The sequence below is a fragment of the Salmo salar genome, chromosome 19 (genome assembly GCF_965601325.2).
Source record: "Salmo salar chromosome 19, fSalSal1, whole genome shotgun sequence".
NCBI classification, from domain to species: Eukaryota; Metazoa; Chordata; class Actinopteri; order Salmoniformes; family Salmonidae; genus Salmo; species Salmo salar.
The window spans coordinates 46,893,577-46,918,682 of record NC_138309.1 but is presented as its reverse complement, the minus strand read 5'-3'; the positions used below and the strand labels follow the sequence as shown (position 1 = coordinate 46,918,682).

The window sequence follows — 25,106 nt, the reverse complement described above, 5'->3', positions numbered from 1 at the left end:
GAGAAGACATTGGTAATGTGTGTGTATAAATTGGGAGTTAATATTGTATGGACTAAGGGGTTGGCAATCGGTAGTACAGCAGAGTGGGGGGAGAGAGAGACACATAGATACCACTCACTCGCATTGAAAATGCATATTCATGTGTGGCAAAATGTGCCACACATGAATATGGATGACACAGTTAGATAAATAGAACATTTAGAAAGAAAGAAAGAAAATCCTCTACACCCTGCGCACACACTGCAGCTTTCCAAGACTGGCCACTCGTGTGTTTGAGAGGTCTGGAATCAGATGACAGAGTCTTAGTAAACCAGGTGTAACTACAGCTAAAGGTCTGGAATCAGATGACAACTGCAGCTAAAGGTCTGGAGAGGCTGAGCCAAGAGATAAAATGACATCACTCTGATCTTAAAACCTGGTTGTGGCCCTACTCTCCAAGGGTGTCTCAGTGGAAGTTGGGATATGCAAAAAACAAATTTTCTTTTCACACCTCACACTCATACAGGTTACCCACTTGTTCATGCAGTGAAACAGGACAAATGTATGCACCCCCTATTTGACTTTTTCTAATGCTGTCTAGTAGCTTTCCGCATCACAACAATAAAACCCCCAACAATATTATTTCCCTTAAATTACACTCAGAGTATTTATAAATGCAGGTCAGGTGTATCATGGGTATCCTTGGTGCATTGCTAAAAAAATGATACAGTATATTCCTTCAAAACAGATCCAGTGCAGACAGCAGAATAGGAAACCATGCGGCGCACGGCAAAGGCTGCTATTTATATTCTTATCCACTCTGCTTGTTGTTGTATGCTTCAGAGGCAGGTTTCGGGTAAACACGATGCACCCTGCAGCCACAACAAGGAAAAGTCCTTGAGAGTTGATTCTTTTAGAGGCCTTGCAAAGATTTGTACCTTAAACGGTTTGAAGTAAAGAAGCAAAGGGGAAAAGGGGAAAAAGAGAAACTTCATTGAATAATGAGTTCTTCAGGATTTTTTGTTGTTGTCTAATTAAGTACGAATAGAGGATGTCATGTTTATTGTCGTGTGGAGAATAGCTGTTTTCACTCTGCCCAGTATCCATATTCTAACATTTTAGGGTCAGTGGTCCTATTTGTGACTCAAAAACAACAACAGTTTCCCTGACATTCAAAGTTCAATGGTGACACTGCTGCACAAACAAACAGCTAATGGATGACTATATGACCAAACAGCTAATGGATGACTGTATAACCAAACAGCTAATGGATGGCAAAGATAATCTAACAGCTAATGGATGACGATATGACCTAACAGCTAATGGATGACAAAGATAATCTAACAGCTAATGGATGATGATATGACCTAACAGCTAATGGATGACAAAGATAATCTAACAGCTAATGGATGACTATATGACCTAACAGCTAATGGATGACTGTATAGCCAAACAGCTAATGGATGACTGTATAACCAAACAGCTAATGGATGACTATATGACATAACAGCTAATGGATGACTACATAACCTAACAGCTAACGGATTACTGTATGACCTAACATATAGGTTATACAGTCATCCACTAGCTGTAAGGTCATCTAGTCATCCATTAGCTGTTTTTGGCTCTAGCTGGAACCTTTCTGAGTTCCATGTAGAACCCTTTACACAGAGGGTTCTACATTGAACCCAAAAGAGTTCTATCTGGAAACAAGAAGGGATTCTACCAGGAACCTAAAAGGTTTATCCTATGGGGACAGCTGAAGAACCCTTTAAAACCCTTTTTCTAAGAGTGTAGAGTATATGCACATGATAACAATTTAACCTTCTCGCTTTTTACGCAACCGTGTTTTGACATGACCTTGGTACATTTCCCTCAGCCCTTTAGTTTCTAAGTGTGTGCATGTATTTTTGCAGACATATGTGTGTGTGCGCGCATGTGTGTGTGTTTGTACATGTCTGTGTTTGTCTGTGTTTATTGCTTGGAAAGATTTTCAGGACAGCATGCATGAGTTTTGCCTGGATTACTAAACTATGATTTAATTAGTTTAATTAAGATACGATTTATAATCAGATTCACTCTGCCCTCTACATTTTCTGTTTTCCTAATCTCCCACCAATTAATCCGAAAATTGCATGGCTATAACATCTTCTCAGTGACCTCCCTCCCTCGCTCTCTCCTTGTGGGTTTGATAATCATCACTTCCATTTAAAGAGGAGTATTTCTATGCTGACTGTGTCAACATGGTTAATATAAATCCACTTCTGTGTGAATATGAGAGAGATGTGTCGGTGGCGTTGCAGGTATGAGGTTGTAGTTCATCTTATGAAGACCTTTGAGTGTAGAAACCTTACAATTACTTCTTGTTCAGTAGGGGCTATTTTGCATAATGGCGTCATGCATTTACATCTGTTTTTAAGGTAATATTTTACAGCCCTTTTCAACCCATTTGTTTTATGAGCGGTCAAGCAATGTTGCCATGAAAAAGGAATATTGTACAGATCAACATGGGTAGATTGGTTCTTACAAAGGATGAGTGCTTATTCTGCAGGGGTGATTTATGAACATAGAGAAAGAGAGGGATAAAGAGAGAGAGAGAGAGGGAGGGAGGAAAAGGTATAAAGAAAGAGAGACAGAGAGAGAGAGAGGGGGAGGGAGGGAGGTTAAAGGGATAAAGAAAGAGAGACAGAGAGAGAGAGAGAGAGAGGGAGAAAGGGAAAAAAAAAATTGAAATTGAGAGAAAGAGAGGGATAAAGAGAGAGGGATAAAGAGAGAGAGAGGGAGGGAGGAAAAGGAATAAAGAAAGAGAGAGAGAGGGAGGGAGGGAGGTTAAAGGGATAAAGAAAGAGAGAGAGAGGGAGGGGAGAGAGGGAGAAAGGGGGAGAGAGAGAAAAAAATTGAAATAGAGAGAAAGAGAGGGATAAAGAGAGAGAGCAGGAGAAAGGGGGACAGAAAGATAAGATATAGAACGAGAGAGAAAGAGAGAAAGATAGAGAGAGGAAGGGAGGAAATGTATAAAGAAAGAGAGAGAGGGAGAGAGAGAGGGGGGGAGGAAATGTATGAAGAAAGAGAGAGAGAGAGAGAGAGAGGGGGGGAGAAAGGGGGAGAGAGATGAAAGAGAGGGGGAGAGAGAGTTGAAAGAGAGAGGAAGAGAGAGAGAGAGAGAGAGAGAGAGAGAGAGAGATGGAGGAAATGTATAAAGAGAGAGAGAGATAAACTATAGAAAGAGAGAGGAAGAGAGAGAGAGAGGAAGAAAGGGGAGAGAGATAAAATATAGAAAGAGAGAGGAAGAGAGAAAGATGGATAGAGAGAAAGGGGGAGAGAGAGAGAGAAAGAAGGAGATGGAGGAGATATTTATATATATATATATATATATATATATATATATATAGAGAGAGAGAGAGAGAGAGAGTATATGCTAGAGACTACGTGCATGTCACCATGTCACCATGCACTCTCCACAGTTGACAGCCATGTAAATGACCTCCGTCTGCCTCACCGTGGTAAAGGTTCATCGCCCTTGGAGATGAATAACCTTGCCTGTCCCTCTGAGCTACACAACACCACCTCTCCCTCTCATTCCGTAATGAAACGATCTGATTATTCACGTTATTCTGCTCACAAAAGAACATAGAGACAGGAACTAGAGAAGGTACGATCAAAGAAAGAAAACGGCATTCTCACGTGTGAATGGTACAGTACCTTTATCACCTTATACGTCTTTCACATGCGAAAGGTGACGGTTGAAGGTGAAAGTCACGTATCCTTATGTCACGGACAATACATGCATAATGCGTAGCCTTTTCCCTCGCGACGCTTCACGCTATCTCACCTAATGAGATGGGAAAGGAATTAGGAGAAGGGGGTTGAAGAGAGCCTTTACATTCATAGGACACCTGCTGGGGTCAGGAATGTGGCATGCCTATGATAAAGGTTACACAGGCAGTGTTTGTGTGTCCTTGCAACATGATATCTGTGCCCAGCGGGGTAGTCCTAAGACATGATATCTGTGTCCAGCGGGGTAGGCCTAAGACATGATATCTGTGCCCAGCAGGGTAGGCCTAAGACATGATATCTGTGCCCAGCGGGGTAGGCCTAAGACATGATTTCTGTTCCCAGCGGGGTACACCTAAGGCATGATATCTGTGCCCAGCGGGGTAGGCCTAAGACATGATATCTGTGTCCAGCGGGGTAGGCCTAAGACATGATTTCTGTTCCCAGCGGGGTACACCTAAGGCATGATATCTGTGCCCAGCGGGGTAGGCCTAAGACATGATATCTGTGCCCAGTGGGGTAGGCCTAAGGCATGATATCTGTGTCTAGTGGGGTAGGCCTAAGACATGATATCTGTGCCCATTGAGGTAGGCCTAAGGCATGATATCTGTGCCCATTGGGGTAGGCCTAAGGCATGATATCTATGTCCAGCGGGGTGGGCCTAAGACATGATATCTGTGCCCATTGGGGTAGGCCTAAGGCATGATATCTGGGCCCAGCGGGGTCAGCCTAAGACATGATATCCGAAGCTATGGTAACCTCTGGTAAGTTATGCATGATTGGTTTCACAGCAGGGGCGAAAATCTGATATCAACTTTGGGGGGGACAATTACATGAAATTTTCTCAAGAGCAATTCCTGAGGGGGACACCAAAAGTAGTGCTGTAACACATAGCCTACATTGTAATATGGTAAATGTATATTGAGGAACCAAAGAAATAAGGTGTTTGCCATACTCCTAACTACCGGTACCCAAAACTACACAACTACATTTACGTCATTTAGCAGACACTCTTATCCAGAGCGACTTACAGTAGTGAATGCATACATTTCATACATTTTTTTTCGTTCTGTGCTGGCCCCCCGTGGGAACCGAACCCACAACCCTGGCGTTGCAAACACCATGCTCTACCAACTGAGCTACAGGGAAGGCTAACTACTCACAACAGCAATACCATTGCCTTTAACAAATCTTAGTTCAGTCACCAGTTTAAGTTGAGAATGGGGGTATCCATGGCATTTTCCAATTATGTTCCTATTTTACAAGTAAAAAAAATTGAGAACCTTTCATAATGTTGCCAAACAAAGACTCAACAAACTTACCTGAGACTCCCTGTCTCTGCCAGTCTGTCCCTGCATATCTGTCCCCAACTCTGCTGTCTGTGTGCCATCTGTTGCCTGCTCTGCCTAATGACATCATTGTGAAACATTTCCATTAGAATTTCATTTCTTTCTTATGAACATTTTATCAACTAGTCTTTGAGATATTAGGCTACTAGGGTTCTTACTTTGCGTTTTGGTGTACTGAAAAATACTCTGATGTCCGTCTTTTATTTTTCTGCCATTTTTCTACCTGGCTGGCTGGCTACACACACACACAGTGTGTAGGTTATTTACAGTAGGAGATGGGCTTCTATCATCTTATCTTTTATCATTCTATTTGGGCTTCGATCTAAAAGGTAGCTAGCAAATGTGAAACGGATTAAAATGACAAGAGTTGACAGCTGTATGAGTTCACCATTTACACAACATATGCTGCAACCTTTTGTAATTTTAATAGTTTGTTTCATATTGGCTGGCTTCCAACAATAGCTGAATTTGCAAAGCTAGCGAGCACCAATTCAGTTTCAGTGGTGTTTGCTATAATCTTTGCTACCTAATCATATTTTTCCCAGGATGGGGGGGTCGTGTCCCCCCCGTCCCCCCCGCGATTTCCGCCCTGGTTCACAGTGGTCTTGCCTGTGAGCAGATCAAATATATAGCTTTTTAATAGGTTTGGTTATTTAGTTGTTTCTGGATCTGAAGACTAATTTTCTTCCATTTGTAGTTTAAAGGGACAATGATCAACTGTTCTAATAGCAACAGTGATAGTGAGAATAATGTATGACACAGTGTCTGAAGTTTCTGATGCTCTTAGGTGATTCAAAAAAAGAGGTTTAAACCAAAGATGTATTAAATTAATAGAAAAATCAGCTTTGCAAGTAAGCAGTCTTTGGAAGAATCCTCCTCAATGTGTGAGCACATCCCTATAGGTTTACAACATGTTCAGGTTTCTGACTCTGTGATTGGCTCTTGCAGGTCTCCACTACGGGAAGGAGAGTGTCCGCAGCAGTGGAGGTCACGACCTTCATACCTTCATCTCCTCTGGGTTTGTCACTTTGGGACGCGGCCAGCCCAAAGGTACAGTACTTTCTATATCTTATCTATATAATCCTTAATCTTTTATATCCAACTCTATCTAACCTCTTACCCTTACAAATCTTATCTATATAAATCTATCCAACCTCTTATCCACCAATCACTATCCCTCCATACACAGATCACACCAAGAGGCTCTTTCTGCTGAATCAACAATGGTACTATGTTTCGGGTACTTTACTTCTGGTACTATACTTCTCTTCAGCTTTCCTCCCTCTTTCTATCTCTCTTCCCCCCTTTTTGTCTCTCTATCTCTCTATTTCTCTCTCGCTCTCTCTCTCTCTGTTGCTCTCTCTTTCTGTCTCTTTCTATCTCTCTCTCTCTTTCTGTCTCTCTCTGTCTCTATCTCTCTGTCGCTCTCTGTCGCTCTCTTTCTCTCTCTCTCTTTCTCTCTCTCACTCTCTCTTTGTGTCTGTCTGTTTCTCTCTCTCTCTCTCTCTCTCTCTCTCTCTCTCTCTCTTCTGTAACCCACCAGACACTAATTTCTACCTTCCACCTCCACCCCGTGGGTGACGTCAGCATTTTCTTTCTATAACCCAAAGTGCTTTACCTTCTAACACTAATGTGTGTTAACTCGGCTTTGTTATACATTATTATCGGTGTTGGGGTATATTCAATATTTCCAGGCATATAGGAATTCGTTGCTATATGTGCTTCATAATTGAATGTGATGTTAGCGTCCAGCTGGCTTATAGCGTGGGGTGGAAATGATGAGCCTGCAAGCAACATACACCCACGAAGGCCACACACACACACACACACACACACACACACACACACACACACACACACACACACACACACACACACACACACGCACCCCCCCCCCCCCCCCCCCCTGCAGACACACACACCCACACCTCCAGACGGTTGTCATTTGCTAGGCCCTGAGTTTCCCCGTGTGTTAATTAGTGATCAGTAGACTGGCCTGTTGTGATACATTCTCTTCTACCTACCTCATATATGTCACACTATGGATATGTCATGCAACTTGCTTAACCTGCTGCTGATCAATGCTGCTTAAATTGTGTGTGTGGTGGGGGGTGTGGGGGTGTGTGGTACACCAGTGTGTGTGTGTGTGTCCATCTCCTGCACTTTGTCTAGCTAAACTGTAGCTTCTACATATACAGTGCCATAGGGAAAAGTATCTTGCATCTGTTACATCGGAAGCTTGACTCCTTGAAATCAACACACAGCCAAGTGTTGTCCGTCCTCATTATTTATGTTTTTTTTGGGTGGTATCAGCAGTCTTTTTGGCTGGTATCAGCAGTCTTTTTGGGTGGTAGTAGCAGTCTTTTTGGGCGGTAGCAGCAGTCTTTTTGGGTGGTATCAGCTGTCTTTTTGGGTGGTATCAGCAGTCTTTTTGGGTGGTAGCAGCAGTCTTTTTGGGTGGTATCAGCAGTCTTTTTGGGTGGTATCAGCTGTCTTTTTGGGTGGTATCAGCTGTCTTTTTGGGTGGTATCAGCAGTCTTTTTGGGTGGTAGCAGCTGTCTTTTTGGGCGGTAGCAGCAGTCTTTTTGGGCGGTAGCAGCAGTCTTTTTGGGCGGTAGCAGCAGTCTTTTTGGGTGGTAGCAGCAGTCTTTTTGGGTGGTATCAGCAGTCTTTTTGGGTGGTAGCAGCAGTCTTTTTGGGTGGTAGCAGCAGTCTTTTTGGGAGGTAGCAGCAGTCTTTTTGGACGGTAGCAGCAGTCTTTTTGGATGGTAGCAGCAGTCTTTTTGGGAGGTAGCAGCAGTTTTTTTGGACGGTAGCAGCAGTCTTTTTGGACTTTAGCAACAGTCTTTTTGGGTGATAGCAGCAGTCTTTTTGGACGGTATCAGCAGTCTTTTTGGGTGATAGCAGCAGTCTTTTTGGGAGGTAGCAGCAGTCTTTTTGGACGGTAGCAGCAGTCTTTTTGGACGGTAGCAGCAGTCTTTTTGGACGGTAGCAGCAGTCTTTTTGGACGGTAGCAGCAGTCTTTTTGGGTGATAGCAGCAGTCTTTTTGGACGGTAGCAGCACTGTACTGTACAGTAGAGCCAAAAGGAGAAGTTATATAAATAATTATACACTGGGAGATTCATACAATCTATTTTCACACTGTCAAAACTTCCTGATACCATGTTCATCATATTAATTACATCAGATGAGGAATCTGTCATTGATTTAATATTTGCGGCTCTGCAGATTTACACAGTAAAGATTTATCCCTGGGTTTGGCTGACGTCTGGTCTGTTGCCTGCCCATAAACCCTGTTCTCTGTTGGGCTGGAGGAACGGATGGAGGCTTGGAGTGGGACCAGGTCAGCATCAGGTGATGCTCCAATAAATCAATATCTCTCTTCCTCACCGAGAGGTGTCACGGTTTGGCTCGGCCAACTAACTGCAGAGGAATGGAGAGAGGGACAGAGAGAGAGGGACATTTCTATTTCACCCTATTCCGTTCCATCTGAGAAGATTCTCTGCTTTGCTTCTGTTGTTCTATTGAGAGAAAAATCCATTTTTGTTTACATAAAATTAGCAGTTTCCGTCTTTGCTCCTTTTTTGTGTCTCAGTGTGTTGTGGTCCCTGGAGGCAGGACTGTTCACAATTGTATTCATCCAATCTCTCTCTCTCTCTCTCCTCTCTCTCTCTCTCTCCTCTCTCTCTCTCCTCTCTCTCTCTCTCTCTCTCTCTCTCTCTCCTCTCTCTCCCGTAGTTCCCCCATGAAACATCAGTTATGAGAATCACTGCTAGATTATATATCTAGGATTCTTTTTTAGTTTTTAGTCTCTCGCTCCCAACATCACAGACAATTCTCTGTCTGCTTCCATCCCAAGCTGTATGTTTGTGAGGCAGTATGGTATATGGTTTAGTATCCCAGATTTCTGCTGTTACATTTGTGTTTTGTAACAATGGGTTGTCTGATATTTTTCGCTGCAGAACAAGCACATTTTCAGATTGGGATCTTAGCACGTAGAATATAAAATTAAATATCCTGGGCTAACTTGCAAAAATATGCACAAGCAAACTACGTTTGGTGACAGTAGATCTAGGCTGTACGTGTGTTTCTGTCTATTTTTGTCATCCCTCTCTTTTTCTGTCTTCTTTCACCCCTCTCCTCTTTCTCTCTCTTCCTCGGTCTTCTTTCACCCCTCTCCTCTTTCTCTCTTTTCCGTTGTCTTTTTTTACTCTGTCTCTCTCTGTTATTGTTCGATATCAATTAACGTCCCGCTAATGTATAGAAAACGAACGGGCGATATTGAGCTGAGCAGAGATCAGTGATTAGCTTTACCCAAGCCTGCCCTTTCAGGTCTCTGGACATTAGTCTCCAAAATGGAGGGAAAAAGTTGATTTTGTACTGGGCCGTTGCTAAAGGCTAGAACAGACCACTGAATCACGCTATTGAACCAAGGCCACAACAACATTTCCTGAGTTAGTCAGAACCAAACTGTGAATCGTGATCTAGTTCATGTTGAATAAGCCGGCGTCTGTTTGGCTAGTTAATTACAGTGCGTGTGAGTGTGTGTATGTGTGTGTATGTGTGAGTTTGTGTGTGTATATATGTGTGCGTGTTTAGTAGTTAATTACAGGCAGTGTGAGTGTTTGTATGTGTATGTGTGAGTGTGTGTGAGTATGTGTGTGTTTGTATGTGTGTGTGTGTGTTTAGTAGCTAATTACAGGCAGTGTGTGTGTGTGTGTGTGTGTGTGTGTGTGTGTGTGTGTGTGTGTGTGTGTGTGTGTGTGTGTGTGTGTGTGTGTGTGTGTGTGTGTGTGTGTGTGTGTGTGTAAGTGTGTGTGTGTATGTGTGTGTGTGTATGTGTGTGTGTGTGTGTAAGTGTGTGTTTAGAAGTTAATTACAGTCAGTGTATTGTTGTTGTTTCTCTGGGGAATATAGCAGAGGTCAAAGGGGCTTTGCTTAGCTTTAGACTAGCTGGAAGATTCACATCTGCCTGCTAGGGTTCACCACAACACTGGGTCCACCACAAAGGAGTTCACGTTACATTTTCACAAGTATGTGCTATATTTTTACAAGTATGTGGTATATTTTCACAAGTATCTATTCCATTTTCACAAGTATCTCCTACATTTTAACAGAATCTCCTACATTTTCACAAGTATCTAACACATTTTTGCAAGTATGTACTACATGTTCACAAGGAGCTACTACATTTTCACATGTAGGTGATACATTTTCACAAGATTCTATTACACTTTCACAAGTGTCTACTACATTTTCACAAGTATCTCCTACATTTTCACAAGTATATATTACATTTTCACAAGTATCTAACACAGTTTTGCAAGTATGTAATACATTTTCAAAAGTACCTACAACATTTTCACAAGTATGTGCTATATTTTTACAAGAATGTTCTATATTTTCACATGTATCTACTACATTTTCACAAGTATCTCCTACATTTTCACAAGTATCTAACACATTTTTGCAAGTATCTACAACGTTTTCACACAAGTATCTACCACATTTTCACAAGTAACTACTATATTTTCACAAGTATCTATTACATTTTCACACAAGTATGTTATACATTTTCAAAAATATCTACTATATTTTCACAAGTATCGAATACATTTTCACAAGTATCGATTACATTTTCACAAATATCTGCTATATTTTCACAAGTATGTGGTACATTTCCACAAGTTTTTCTATATTTTCACAAGTATCTCCAACATTTTCACAAGTATCGATTACATTTTCACAAATATCTGCTATATTTTCACAAGTATGTGGTACATTTCCACAAGTTTTTCTATATTTTCACAAGTATCTCCAACATTTTCACAAGTATCTAACACATTTTTGCCACTATGTACTACATTTTCACGAGTACCTACTACATTTTCACAAGTAGGTTATACATTTTTGCAAGTATGTACTACATGTTCACAAGGAGCTACTACATTTTCACATGTAGGTGATACATTTTGAAACGATTTTATTACACTTTCACAAGTGTCTACTACATTTTCACTAGTGTCTACTACATTTTAACAAGTATCTCCTACATTTTCACAAGTATATATTACATTTTCACAAGTATCTAACACAGTTTTGCAAGTATGTAATACATTTTCAAAAGTACCTACAACATTTTCACAAGTATGTGCTATATTTTTACAAGAATGTTCTATATTTTCACATGTATATTACATTTTCACAAGTGTCTACTACATTTTCACAAGTATCTACTACATTTTCACAAGTATCTACTACATTTTCACAAGTATCTCCTACATTTTCACAAGTATCTAACACATTTTTGCAAGTATCTACAACGTTTTCACACAAGTATCTAACACATTTTCACAAGTAACTACTATATTTTCACAAGTATCTATTACATTTTCAAAAGTATGTTATACATTTTCAAAAATATCTACTATATTTTCACAAGTATCGAATACATTTTCACAAGTATCGATTACATTTTCACAAATATCTGCTATATTTTCACAAGTATGTGGTACATTTCCATAAGTTTTTCTATATTTTCACAAGTATCTCCAACATTTTCACAAGTATCTAACACATTTTTGCCACTATGTACTACATTTTCACGAGTACCTACTACATTTTCACAAGTAGGTTATACATTTTCAAAAGTATATACTACATTTTCACAAATATCTACTACATTTTCACAAGTATCTCCTACATTTTCACAAGTATCTAACACATTTTCGCAACTATCTACTACATTTTCACAAGTACCTACTACATTTTCACAAGTAGGTGATATATTTTCACAAGTATCTATTACACTTTCACAAGTGTCTACTACATTATCACAAGTATCTACAACATTTTCACAAGTAACTACTATATTTTCACAAGTATCTATTACATTTTCAAAAATATCTACAACATTTTCACAAGTATCGAATACTTTTTCACAAGTATCGAATACATTTTCACAAAAATCTGCTTTATTTCCACAAGTATGTGGTACATTTCCACAAGTATGTCCTACATTTTCATAAGTGCCTACTACATTTTCACAAGTATATGCTACATTTTCACAAGTATTTTCTACATTTTCAAAAGTATCTACTACATTTTCACAAGTATCTCCTACATTTTCACAAGTATCTCCTACATTTTCACAAGTATCTAACATATTTTCGCCACTATGTACTACATTCTCACAAGTACCTACTACATTTTCACAAGTAGGTTATACATTTTCACAAGTATGTGCTACATTTTCACAAGTATATTATACATTTTCACAATTCTGTTCTACATTTTTACAAGTATCTATTACACTTTCACGAGTGTCTTCTACATTTTCACAAGTATCTAACACATTTTCACAAGTAACTACTACATTTTCACAAGTATCTACAACATTTTCACAAGTATCGAATACATTTTCACAAGTATCTGCTACATTTAACAAGTATCTACTACATTTTCACAATTATCTACTACATTTTCACAAGTATATACTACGTGTTCACAAGTATGTGCTACATTTTCATAATTGTCTACATTTTCACAAGTATGTACTACATTTTCACAAGTATCAACTGCATTTTCACAGGTATCTACTACATTTTCACAAGTCCCTACTATATTTTCACAAATATGTTCTACATTTTCACAAGTATGTGGTACATTTTCACAAGTATGTAGTCACTTTAACTACTTTTTAATTCAATAGCAAAAATACAATATAGACATTTCAAAACTTTTTGAAGTGGTGAATAGAAAGAATAGATGGTAAATATAATGTCCATACAGCATTTGACTATAACTTGACATGTACAATACATTTTATGTTGAGAAACGTGTCCTCCAGTTTCATTATCGTTATACAGTACATACGTATAATAAATCCTCAGAAATAGGGGTGATGTAAAGCAGTTGGCTACTGTAAAAACATTGCACGGTGTGGTAAGCCTATCATTATCTGATGTATTGAGGACAACACTAAATATTCTCATGGTATTTCACGGAAAACGTAAATCTTGCATGACTGACTCAAGTGTGAAAGATGAATTAATTCACAATCAAAGGTTCTGAACACAAGATAGGGGGCATTACAAGTGTTATCAGTTTTGAGTTTTGAAAATACATCTGAAAATACTGAAAAATGTGCCACTTGCTTGGCAAATTAAAAGCCTTCCTCTTCTTATAGGTGTGTGAAGAAGACAGGACAGATGTAGTCTGAGGGCTGAATAGCCATCTGTTCAGTAGTCTAGGGAAGCTGTGCTGGCCCTGACTCCTCATGGGCTTCTCTCTCTTTCTCTCTCTGCCTTTCTCTATCTGGGTTTTATCTTTCTGAGAGACAGACAACGCTGTGCAAAATCTGGTTGAATTAATGTTGTTTCCACGTCTTTTCAACCCCAAAATATATGTGATGACATTGAATCAACGTGGAAAACTATTTGGATTTGCAAAAAGTAATCAATGTAAGGGAATTAAAATTTTCTTCACCTAACTTTTAACCTAAATCCAAAAATGTTTTTGTTGATTTCACGTTATATTCAATTTAGTTGACAACTCAACCAAATGTGGAGGTTGAACTGACGTCTGTGCCTAGTGGGACACTCCTTTCTCCAACGCCATCTGTCTGGATGACCAAGATGCCTCCTTTGAATTCCTTTGCTTTTGTTGTTTTGTCCTGCGCTGTCTCTGAAAGGGAACCCCATTCCCTACATAGTCAGAGCCTTTATTTATCAAATATATTTTTTTAAAGTATGTTTGTATACTGTGAATGGTAACACTCAGCCACGCTATTGCAGTAGACATTTTCGGTTGATGTAGCTACTATGATCCAGGATACATCTACAATTCAGTTTGAGCTGATCTTCAAGTCTCCAGAAATTCTAAGAAACTTTTTAAAAAGATATCTCCTGAAAACAGAGCAAATCAGAGATGCTCTAGTCTTTCTGCTTCCTACAGTAGTGGTGATGCAATGCATTTGCAAGTCTCCCATAACAAACTGTATTCATGACTGTGACCTAAAGTAGAAAATAATACAAGTACAGGACTGTATGTATTGACTAGCCTTTTTTCTTATTCAGTGACTGTCCTGAACAAAATCAGTACAGTACATCACTGTCACATTCAGACGTGTCACACATATTTAGCCAAGCTAGGAGGTCCATAGGGAATACAAAGCTTAGCACTCAGTAGCCAGATTGAAATTGCCATGTCAGTTACGGGAAGAAATTAAAACTACATTCCACCTTGATTGATTGAAATTTTCAGTTACAGTCTAGAGAGCAGATGGATTGACAGCTAGCTATGCATGCAAATTTGACAAAGCATTCAAATTCAACTTGAAGACTTTGATTGGTAGAAGACAGTCATTTTCATTTCCACTTCCATATGCCAGTCAGTGAGGATGATTCAACATTCAGCCATGACCTGAACAGTCCCGGATAGAAGTCATTACTTTAGACAAAGACTACATCCCACATAGTTTATTTATTTATTACCTAATTACATTGTCAAGCCCAGCGTTAATTCCAGTTGGTGATCCCAGTTGGTGATGGACTCAAATTGGTTTTCATGGCAATGGATGACTGTTTTTTGTGGATATGATGCGGGTCTGGTATGATTGATATAATGATACCAGTCAGTACAGTGGGAGAAGAAAATCTGGATGTGGACAGTTTTAATTAATATTGTTGTGTTTACTGTGAATTTTCAACCAAAGAAGAAAAACAACGCCAAGTACACAAAGTGTTTGGAGAAAATTAATGCAATCCTGAAAAAGCACTTGCATATTCTGCAATTAGAAAAAACAATCGCACACCTCTTCAAGGAACCCCTAATGGTGGTCTATAAGCGTGGTCGCAATATTGAAGATAGCTTGTCAGCGCTCTCCCAATATGATGATGCTTATTATGCATTATGGTTGAACCAAAAAAGTACATGTATCAAAGAAATGAAATTAAATAGAAAACAATTAAGTATATATGTGAAATTGAATTAAACAATAATGTATGTTGATGCTAATATTATGTACAATATTGAATTATGTTTCCATATGATAACAATAGCCTAATATATTCAATGTGCTATAAACTATTGTTTTTTAACAGTTTCACTCAAGTCATTGTCACATCCTGACCAGTAATAGGGGTTATTTGTATTGTAGTTTGGTCAGGACGTGGCAGGGGGTATTTGTTTTATGTGGTTCGGGGTGGTGGTTTGTTTAGAAGGGTGTTTGATTTATTATTTCCGGGTTTTGGGTTATGTTCTATGTTTTTTGTATTTCTATGTTCTCTCTAGTTTAGTATTTCTATGTCTAGGTAATTGGGTGTTGGACTCTCAATTGGATGCAGGTGTTTTTAGTTGCCTCTGATTGAGAGTCCTATATATAGGTATGTGTTTTGTGGGAGATTGTTTCTGTGTATAGCTTCAAGCCTTACAGGACTGTTATTCGTCGTTGTTTCTTTTTGTGTACGTGTTTATTTTTGGTTCACCTTCTTTGCCAACTAAATAAAAAAGAAGATGATTGCACATTTCCCCGCTGCGTCTTGGTCCGCTTTATCTGACGACAACCGTTACAGTCATTTTAATTAACTTAATCATTATGACACACCCGTCACTATTGTCATTGGTTGCACTAATTGCACTGTTTGTCTACATAACTTGGTTCAAGCATTCATGACATCACCCTGATGAAGGCACAGTGATGCTGAAACGTTGGTGATTTACCCCAAAAAATGACTGGGAGTTTATATATAGAGTGTGCAACTCTCTTTATTTTTATAGCTTACTGTGAATTCTCAACACATATAGTCTACAACTTACAGTATATGAGTACATTCACTATTCTCCTTTTATCCAGACTAGAAGTTGATTTTGCAGTATCATAAGTTAAAACAGAACATTAAGTGAGAAAAAAAATTAAAAATGCCTTTTCAGATCAACCAGAGGGCTAGAGGTGCGAGTGAAAGGAATACTGCCAAAGGACATTTTCTACCTTCATGGAGTTGTGTTGTGTCATAATGACAAATAGTTTTCTTCTAACTCTTTCTTCGTTTTTATTCAGAGAATGATGATGATTCCATCATTGCCCAAAAACTCCCACTGTCGTTAAAACACTCTTCTCCAAGATGCAGTTGAATCAGATTTGGAATGAATCAGATTTGAAATGACTCAGATTTGATAGAATAGCGACATACAGAACCATCAGAGTGCATGATTAAGAAACCGGACGCCTCAGACCAAAACATCCTCCCCCAAGAATCTTAAAAGCTTCGCTAGTGTCGTCAAGGAGACAAAGACATACTGTAAACAACAAACAGGGAGAGCCTCCTACGATGTCAAGACACACAAACCACAGAGATCCCATCTTTGTTCATTTATATGACACACTCTCTAAATGTCAACCCAATCAGTCACCTTCCTCCACCTCCTCTGCCTCCATACACAGTATAGAGCCTCCAAAGATGCTGGGTGGTGTTGTCACTGACCTGTCAGATGAGCGCTGTGGAAAATACCCAGTGAGTGGCATGTTGATATGATCCTTCAGTGATCAATGGGGCCAGAGCACTCATTAGCAGCTAGGGCTAAGGGCAAGATTCCTCTAATGCACTTTTAAATTTTACCAGGCAAGTCAGTTAAGAACAATTTTTTATTAACACTGAAAGCCTTCACCGGCCAAACTCAGACGACGCTGGGCTAATTGTGCACCACCCTATGGGACCCACAATCACAGCTGATTGTGATTCAGCCTGGATTCGATCCAGGGTGTCTGTAGTGACGCCTTTAGCACTGAGAAACAGTGCCTTAGACGACTGTGCCACTCAGGAGCCCACTTAGAGAGAAGAGACCGGTAGACATCTCCCTCTTTGTCACTCTCAGGTGGTGCATTCTCAGCTGAATACAGAGAGGGAGGAGATATTATGTTGGGATTGAGGGAGAAGTGTGTGATAGTGAAAAATTGGGGAATGTGTTAGTTGCATAGCTGTAGAGCTAGCTAACTGGCACCTGTGTTTTCTCTCTATCGCAGGTAAACATACAGTACCAGTCAAAGGTTTGGACACACCTACTCATTCAAGGGTTTTTCTTTATTTGTACTATTTTCTACATTGTATAATAATAGTGAAGACATCAGAACTATGAAATAACACATGGAATCATGTAGTAACCAAAAAATTGTTAATCAAATCAAAATCTTTTTTATATTTCAGATTCCTCAAAGTAGCCACCCTTTGCCTTGATGACAGCTTTGCACACTCTTGGCATTCTCTCAAACAGCTTCATGAGGTAGTCACATGGAATGCATTTAAATTAACAGGTGTGTCTTGTTAAAAATTAATTTGTGGAATTTCTTTCCTTCTTAATGCATTTGAACCAATCAGTAGTGGAGGGGATCATATACAGACCAAGTCAATATTATGGTAAGAACAGCTCAAATGAGCAAAGAGAAACGACAGTCCAGCATTACTTTAAGACATGAAGGTCAGTCAATACGAACAATTTCAAGAACTTTGAAAGTTTCTCAAAGTGCAGTCGCAAAAACCATCAAGCGCTATGATGAAACTGGTTCTCATGAGGACCGCCACAGGTATGGAGTTACCTCTGCTGCAGAGGATAAGTTCATTAGAGTTACCAACCTCAGAAATTGCAGCCCAAATAAATGCTTCACAGAGTTCAAGTAACAGACACATCTCAACATCAACTGTTCAGTGGAGACTGCTTGAATCATCTTCACGGTCAAATTGCTGCATAGAAACCACTACTAAAGGACACCAATAATAAGAGGAGACTTGCTTCGGCCAAGAAACACGAGCAAATGGACATTAGACCGGTGGAAATCTGTCCTTTGGTCTGATGCGTCCAAATTTGAGATTTTTGGTTCCAACTGCTGTGTCTTTGTGAGATGCAGAGTAAGTGAACAGAAGATCTCCGCATGTGTGGTTCCCACCGTGAAGCATGGAGAAGGAAGCGTGATGTTGTTGGTGACATGTTTGCTGGTGACACTGTCAGTGATTTATAAAAAATTCAAGGCACACTTAACCACATGGCTACCAGAGCATTCTGCAGTGATACGCCTTCCCATATGGTTTGCGCTTACTGGGACTATTATTTGTTTTTCAACAGGACAATGACCCAACACACCTCCAGGCTGTTTAAGGGCTATTTGACCAAGAAGGAGAGAGATGGAGTGCTGCATCAGATGACCTGGCCTCCACAATCACCGACCTCAACCCAATTGAGATGCTTTGGGATGAGTTGGACTGCAGAGTGAAGGAAAAGCAGCCAACAAGTGCTCAGCATATGTGGGAACTCCTTCAAGACTTTTGGAAAAGCATTCCAGGTGAAGCTGGTTGAAAGAATGACAAGAGTGTACAAAGCTATCATCAAGGCAAAGGGTGGCTACTTTGAAGAACCTCAAATATAAAATATATTTTGATTTGTTTAACACTTCTTTGGTTACTACATGATTCCATATGTGCAATTTCATAGTTTTGATGTCTTCCCTACTATTATACAGTGTAGAAAATAGTACAACTAAAGAAAAACCCTTGAATGAGTAGGTATGTCCAAACTTTTGACTGGTACTGTATGTCAGGTTTTTCCCTCAGATCTCAGAGCTGGAGAGAGGCTGGTCCTGCTTTATCATCCACCACAGGTCAGGAGAGTATGTTATACTCTGCAGGAGACAAGATGAGAGGAGCACTGTTTCAAAGCTCTTCATAACAGACTCAATTATTGTCAGTTACACAAAAAAATACAAAGTACTAATATCAGTACTTCATAGTGTTTATTTACTCAAATATGTTCAGGTCATTAAAAACAACTTGCTTACATGTCTCAGCTACGTATCTCAGTTTCTACAATGGGATACCTCTCTAGAGTACCCTCCCTACTGTACCCTCCTTACAGTACCCTCCCTACAGTACCCTCTCTACAGTACCCTCCCTACAATACCCTCCCTACAGTAGCATCTCTACAGTACCCTCTCCACAGTACCCTCCCTACAGTACCCTCTCTATAGTACCCTCTCTACAGTACCCTCTCTACAGTACCCGCCCTACAGTACCCTCCCTACAATACCCTCCCTACAGTAGCATCTCTACAGTACCCGCCCTACAGTACCCTCCCTACAGTACCCTCTCTACAGTACCCCCCCTACAGTACCCTCCCTACAATACCCTCCCTACAGTACCCTCCCTACAGTACCTTCTCTAGAGTACCTTCTCTACAGTACCCTCTCTACAGTACCCTCCCTACAATACCCTCCCTACAGTAGCATCTCTACAGTACCCTCCCTACAGTACCCTCCCTACAGTACCCTCCCTACAGTACCCGCTCTACAGTACCCTCTCTACAGTACCCTCCCTACAGTACCCTCCCTACAGTAGCATCTCTACAGTACCCTCCCTACAGTACCCTCCCTACAGTACCCTCTCTACAGTACCTTCCCTACTGTACCCTCCCTACAGTACCCTCCCTACAGTACCCTCTCTACAGTACCCTCTCTACAGTACCCTCTCTACAGTGGTGTGAGATGTGGAGAGTGGGGACAGAGAGGGGAAGTGGCAGTTAGTTGACAGGCCTCTTATCATTGTCCAAATGACAGTTTGTTGACAGGCTTCTTATCATTGTCCTTTTGCTGTGGTCCGTTTGAAACAAGTAGAGCTATTTGTCACACAGCACGGTGGGGAAATACATTCCTTTTTGTCTTCACCAGGGAATTTAGAGAGAGAGAGAGGGAGAGAGAGAGGGAGCGACAGACACAGCTGGAGAAAACGACAGAGAGAAAAAAGAGACAGCTGGAGGACAGGACAGTGAGAAAAATAGAGTGAAAGAGCGAGAGGGAGGACAGGACGGAAGGGAAGAGTGGGCAATGAGGAGGCTGTGATGTTACCTCTGTTAGGGAGGCTACCTCTCTCTAATGTGATGTTATCTCTGTTAGGGAGGCTACCTCTCTCTAATGTGATGTTATCTCTGTTAGGGAGGCTCCCACTTTGCTTCAATGTTTTGTTATCTCTGTTAGGGAGACTACCTCTCTCTAATGTGATGTTATCTCTGTTAGGGAGGCTACCACTCTCTAATGTGATGTTATCGCTGTTAGGGAGGCTACCACTCTCTAATGTGATGTTATCTCTGTTAGGGAGGCTACCTCTCTCTAATGTGATGTTATCTCTGTTAGGGAGGCTACCTCTCTCTAATGTGATGTTATCTCTGTTAGGGAGGCTACCTCTCTCTAATGTGATGTTATTGCTGTTAGGGAGGCTACCTCTCTCTAATGTGATGTTATCTCAGCTAGGGAGGCTACCTCTCTCTAATGTGATGTTCTCTATTAGGGAGACTATCTCTCTCTAATGTGATGTTATCTCTGTTAGGGAGGCTACCACTCTCTAATGTGATGTTATCGCTGTTAGGGAGCCTACCACTCTCTACTGTGATGTTATCTCTGTTAGGGAGACTAGCGCTCTCTTGTGATGTTATCTCTGCTAGGGAAACTACCTCTCTCTAATGTGATGTTATCTCTGTTAGGGAGGCTACCATTCTCTAATGTGATGTTATCTCTGTTAAGAAGGCTACCTCTCTCTTGTGATGTTATCTCTGTTAGGGAGGCTACCACTCCTTAACACTCTAGTGTGCAACATCAATCAGGATGATCTCCTCTTCTCTTCTCTCCGTCGCGCTGCGTGACAACTTTTATCGTCGCTCATTATAGTAAGTGCAGATATTTTATGCATCGGTTGAAATGCAAGGAGTTTTTCATGCTAATATCCCTCCTTTATATTTGTTTTTCATCATCTTTGAGTCATCCGGGCACCATACACAAATGCGCTGACGAAGAAGCAATACAAAGCTGATCTATGTGGTTGTCAGTGCTGAGACATCAGATCTCTTGGCTGCTACTGCCGCTTAAGGCTGTTTAGCAACCTCAAAAATTTGGCATATCCACTTATGTTGGAAACAGAAATCCATCTCATACTGAAACAACGTCCTATGGTTGTGTGACAAGCCTTCCCATGAGAGACTGCAGGACTGGCATGGTGCAACTCATCTCTCTCGTCAGTGGTTTCCAAATAGAACATAGTCTGTTTCTCTCTCTCTGTCTCTCTGTTAATTGTTACATTGTTAATTCTTTCCAATGTGTCAACTAATTATGTTTTTGTTTTCTCATGATTTGGTTGGATCTAATTATGTTGCTGTCCTGGGGCTTTGTGGGGTCTGTTTGAGAACAGAGCCCCAGGACCAGCTTGCTTAAGAGACTCTTCTCCAGGTTAATCTCTCTGTAGGTGATGGCTTTGTTTTGAAAAGTTTGGGAATCGCTTCCTTTTAGGTGGTTGTAGAATTTAACGGCTCTTTTCTGGATTTTGCTAATTAGCGGGTGTTGGCCTAATTCTGCTCTGCGTGCATTATTTGGTGTTTTATGTTGACACAGAGAATATTTTTGCAGAATTCTATATGCAGAGTCTCAATTTGGTGTTTGTCCATTTTGTGAATTCTTGGTTGGTGAGTGGACCCCAGACCCCACAACAACAAAGGGCTCTATAACTGATTCAAGTTTTTTTTGCCAGATCCTAATTGGTATGTCAACTTTTATGTTCCCTTTGATGGCATAGAAGGCTCTTCTTGCTTTGTCTCACAGCTTTGTATTGTTACCTGTGGCAGTAATGTTAATTTTACCTTTATTTAACCTCTCTGGGCTATGTGGGACGTTCCTGTTTGGAATCTTCTCAGGTTTTGGCCTGCCATATGAGTTCTGTTATACTCACAGACACCATTCAAACAGTTTTAGGAACTTTAGCGGGAGCTGAAGGTTCGAGTTGCCAATCGTCAGCCTCGAAACCTTATTTTATAAAATTTTTGACATGCGTTTTTCTGGATATTTTTGTTGTTATTCTGTCTCTCACTGTTCAAATAAACCTACCAGTAAAATTATAGACTGATCCATTCTTTGTCAGTGGGCAAACGTACAAAATCAGCAGGGGATCAAATACTTTTCCCCCCCACTGTAGGTGCGGCTGTAGGCCCTCCTTGGTTGGTGACAGAAGCACCAGATCATCAGCAAACAGTAAACATTTGACTTCAGATTCTAGTACAGTGAGGCTGGGTGCTGCAGACTGTTCTAGTGCCCTCGCCAATAGTTTATATATATGTTGAAGAGGGTGGAGCTTAAGCTGCATCCCTGTCTAATCCCACGGCCCTGTGGAAAGAAATGTGTGTTTTTTGCAAATTTTAACCGCACACACTTGTTGTTTGTGTGCATGGATTTTATAATGTGGTATTTTTTTCTGCCAACACCACTTTCTATCAATTTGTATAGCAGAGTCAAAAGCTTTTTTGAAATCAACAAAGCATGAGAAGACTTTGCCTTTGTTTACTGTCTGTTTGTTGGTTAATTAGGGCGTGCAGGGTGAGTATGTGGTCTGTCGTAAAGCAATTTGTTACTCACCACCTGGATTCGGTCTTATGTAGCAACATTTTCTGTATTTTTCATTGGATTAAAGTAGAGACTCAGAGCAACAAAATGGTATATCATACACTGCATTTGAGGAAACAATGGGAAAGTAATTATGCTTTGAAAGTTGATCAACTTGTTAACTTCTTTGGGATAGGGGGCGGTATTTTGACATCCGGATGAAAGCGTGCCCAAAGTAAACTGCCTGCTACTCAGGCCCAGAAGCTAGGATATGCATATAATTGGTAGATTTGGATAGAAAACACTCTAACGTTTCTAAAATTGTTTAAATAATGTTTGTGAGTATAACAGAACTGAAATGGCAGGCGAAACTCTGAGGACAAACCATCCCCCACCAAAACAATTCATCCTACCACTGATTTCAATGGCTGGCACTTTTATAATAGTGCGAAATCGTGCCTGATTGCAGTTCCTAGGGCTTCCACTAGATGTCAACAGTCTTTAGAAAGAGTTTTAGGCTGGTTTTTGGAAAAATGAGCCAGAAATTGAAGTTTTTCTAGGTGGCTCCCATTTTGTCTGTAGTGTTTCCAAGCGCGTTATTTGGTATTTTTCTCCGGTATAGACAATAACGATTCTCCATCTTAAATTGTATAGTTTATTTGCGTATTAGGGTACCTATTGTTTGATTATAAACATTGATTGACTTGTTTGGATAAGTTTCTTGGTAACGTTTGGGATTCATTTTGTATGCATTTTGAAGGAGGGAAACCGAGTGGATTATTGACTGAAGTGCGCAAGCTAAACTGAGTTTTTATGGATATAAAGAAGGACATTATCGAACAAAACGACCATTTGTAATGTAACTGGGACCTTTTGGAGTGCCAACAGAAGAAGATCTTCAAAAGGTAAGGCATATATTATATCGCTATTTCTGACTCATGTCGCAACTGCCTGGTTGAAAATGATTTGTTATGCATTTGTGTGCTGGGCGCTGTCCTCAGATAATCGCATGGTTTGATTTCGCCGTAAAGCCTTTTTGAAATCTGACACAGCGGCTGGATTAACAACAAGTTAAGCTTTATTTTGATGTATTGCGCTTGTGATTTCATGAAAGTTTAATATTTATAGTAATTTAATTTGAATTTGGCGCAATGCAATTTCACCGGAAATTGTCGAAATGGGACGGTAGCGTCCCACTAATCCGCAAGAAGCTAACTCACTTTTGAGAAAACCATGTTTCGGTACTTCTATTGGATAGCCCTTCTTTGTATACAGCCATTCAGCATTGTTCACACCCTCTTAAGCCTTAGCCCCATCTCTTTAAGGGTTGCTGCGTGCATTCTGTACTAACTGTCATGGCTGTTTGAATGATCGGACCAACGCGCAGCATGGTTGTGGTTCCACATATTTATTAAACGTGAAACTGAATGCAATACACTTAAATACTTGAAAATACAAAAACAACAAACCGTGACGCAGAGAGGAAAACACTACTCAAAAGATAATCACCCACAAACAGGAAGAGAAAAACCCCTACTTAAATATGATCTCTAATCAGAGGCAACGAGGATCAGCTGCCTCCAATTAGAGATCAACCCAAACAATCCCAACATAGAAATAGAAAAACTAGAACTTAAACATAGAAATAGAAAACATAGAACAAACACCCCTGACCTACTCTACCATAGAAAATAACAACTTACTATGGTCAGGACGTGACACTAACTTGCCAGCTACTTCCAAACATCTAGAGTTAGAGAACAGCTCACTGAACATTACTCGCCCTAGCAGAGCCGGTTAGCCTGTTATGTTATCCAGAGTGTTGGGGACTGCAACTGTGCTGTCAGATTGTCCGTTCGTAAATTCAGAGCTTTTCGAGTTCAGAACGCACACTGGATGCTCTGGCCAATAAGTAGGGTTGTTCCGAAAGCTCTGACCTCACAACGACAGTCAAGCACCCAAGCTAACTGGCTAACATTGTCTAGCTACTTCCAGACACATAATGAGAGAACACCCCACTCTGACCATTTTACTCCCCCTAGCAGAGCTGGTTAGGCAGTTTTCATGTTATCCAGTGCGTTGGTGACTGTAACAGTGCTGCTGGCAACAACTGAATTACGATTTGTTGCTGACTTTATTGACACCGGACATATTCAACCGGTGTTGAGCGTTCAAAAATGTATCAGTTATTCTGCGCTCTGGCACACTAAGACGAGAGTCTTTGTTGAGAAATGTAGCTAGATAGCTAGCTAGGTAAACAATGAATCCCAATGCATGACGTAACATTAGTTAGCGACCCAGCCAGTTAACGTTAGCTAGGTAACAATACACTTGAAATGAAACCACTTTCTGTCAAAATTAGAAACGTGTAATATCTGAAAATGTAGCTAGCTAGATTATTTTTCCAGTATACATCATAGTTGGACGTGTCTCCTGTCTGATGCCATGCATGGTTGCCCTTAGTTCGACGATGCAATCCAGACTGTTTTTTTCTCCATCTCCTTAGCTATCATACTCGAATTCCACAGTCGCATGCTATATGGCAGACCAATCCAAACCCATCTCGGCATGTCTAGCCCACTCATTATCTCAGCTAGCGGGA

At 40.4% G+C, this 25,106-nt stretch overlaps 1 protein-coding gene across 4 annotated transcripts in view; it reads left to right on the top strand.

The window, feature by feature from the left end:
* Window positions 1-25,106, top strand: part of LOC106578860 (protein shisa-6) — a 125,212-nt gene that overhangs the window by 45,397 nt on the left and 54,709 nt on the right. For all 4 annotated transcript variants that reach the window (XM_014158094.3, XM_014158090.3, XM_045702358.2 and 1 more), the window contains exon 4: window positions 6,051-6,152. In XM_014158094.3, coding sequence (XP_014013569.1) covers window positions 6,051-6,152 — 102 coding nt within the window. The remainder of the gene's footprint in view (window positions 1-6,050; window positions 6,153-25,106) is intronic.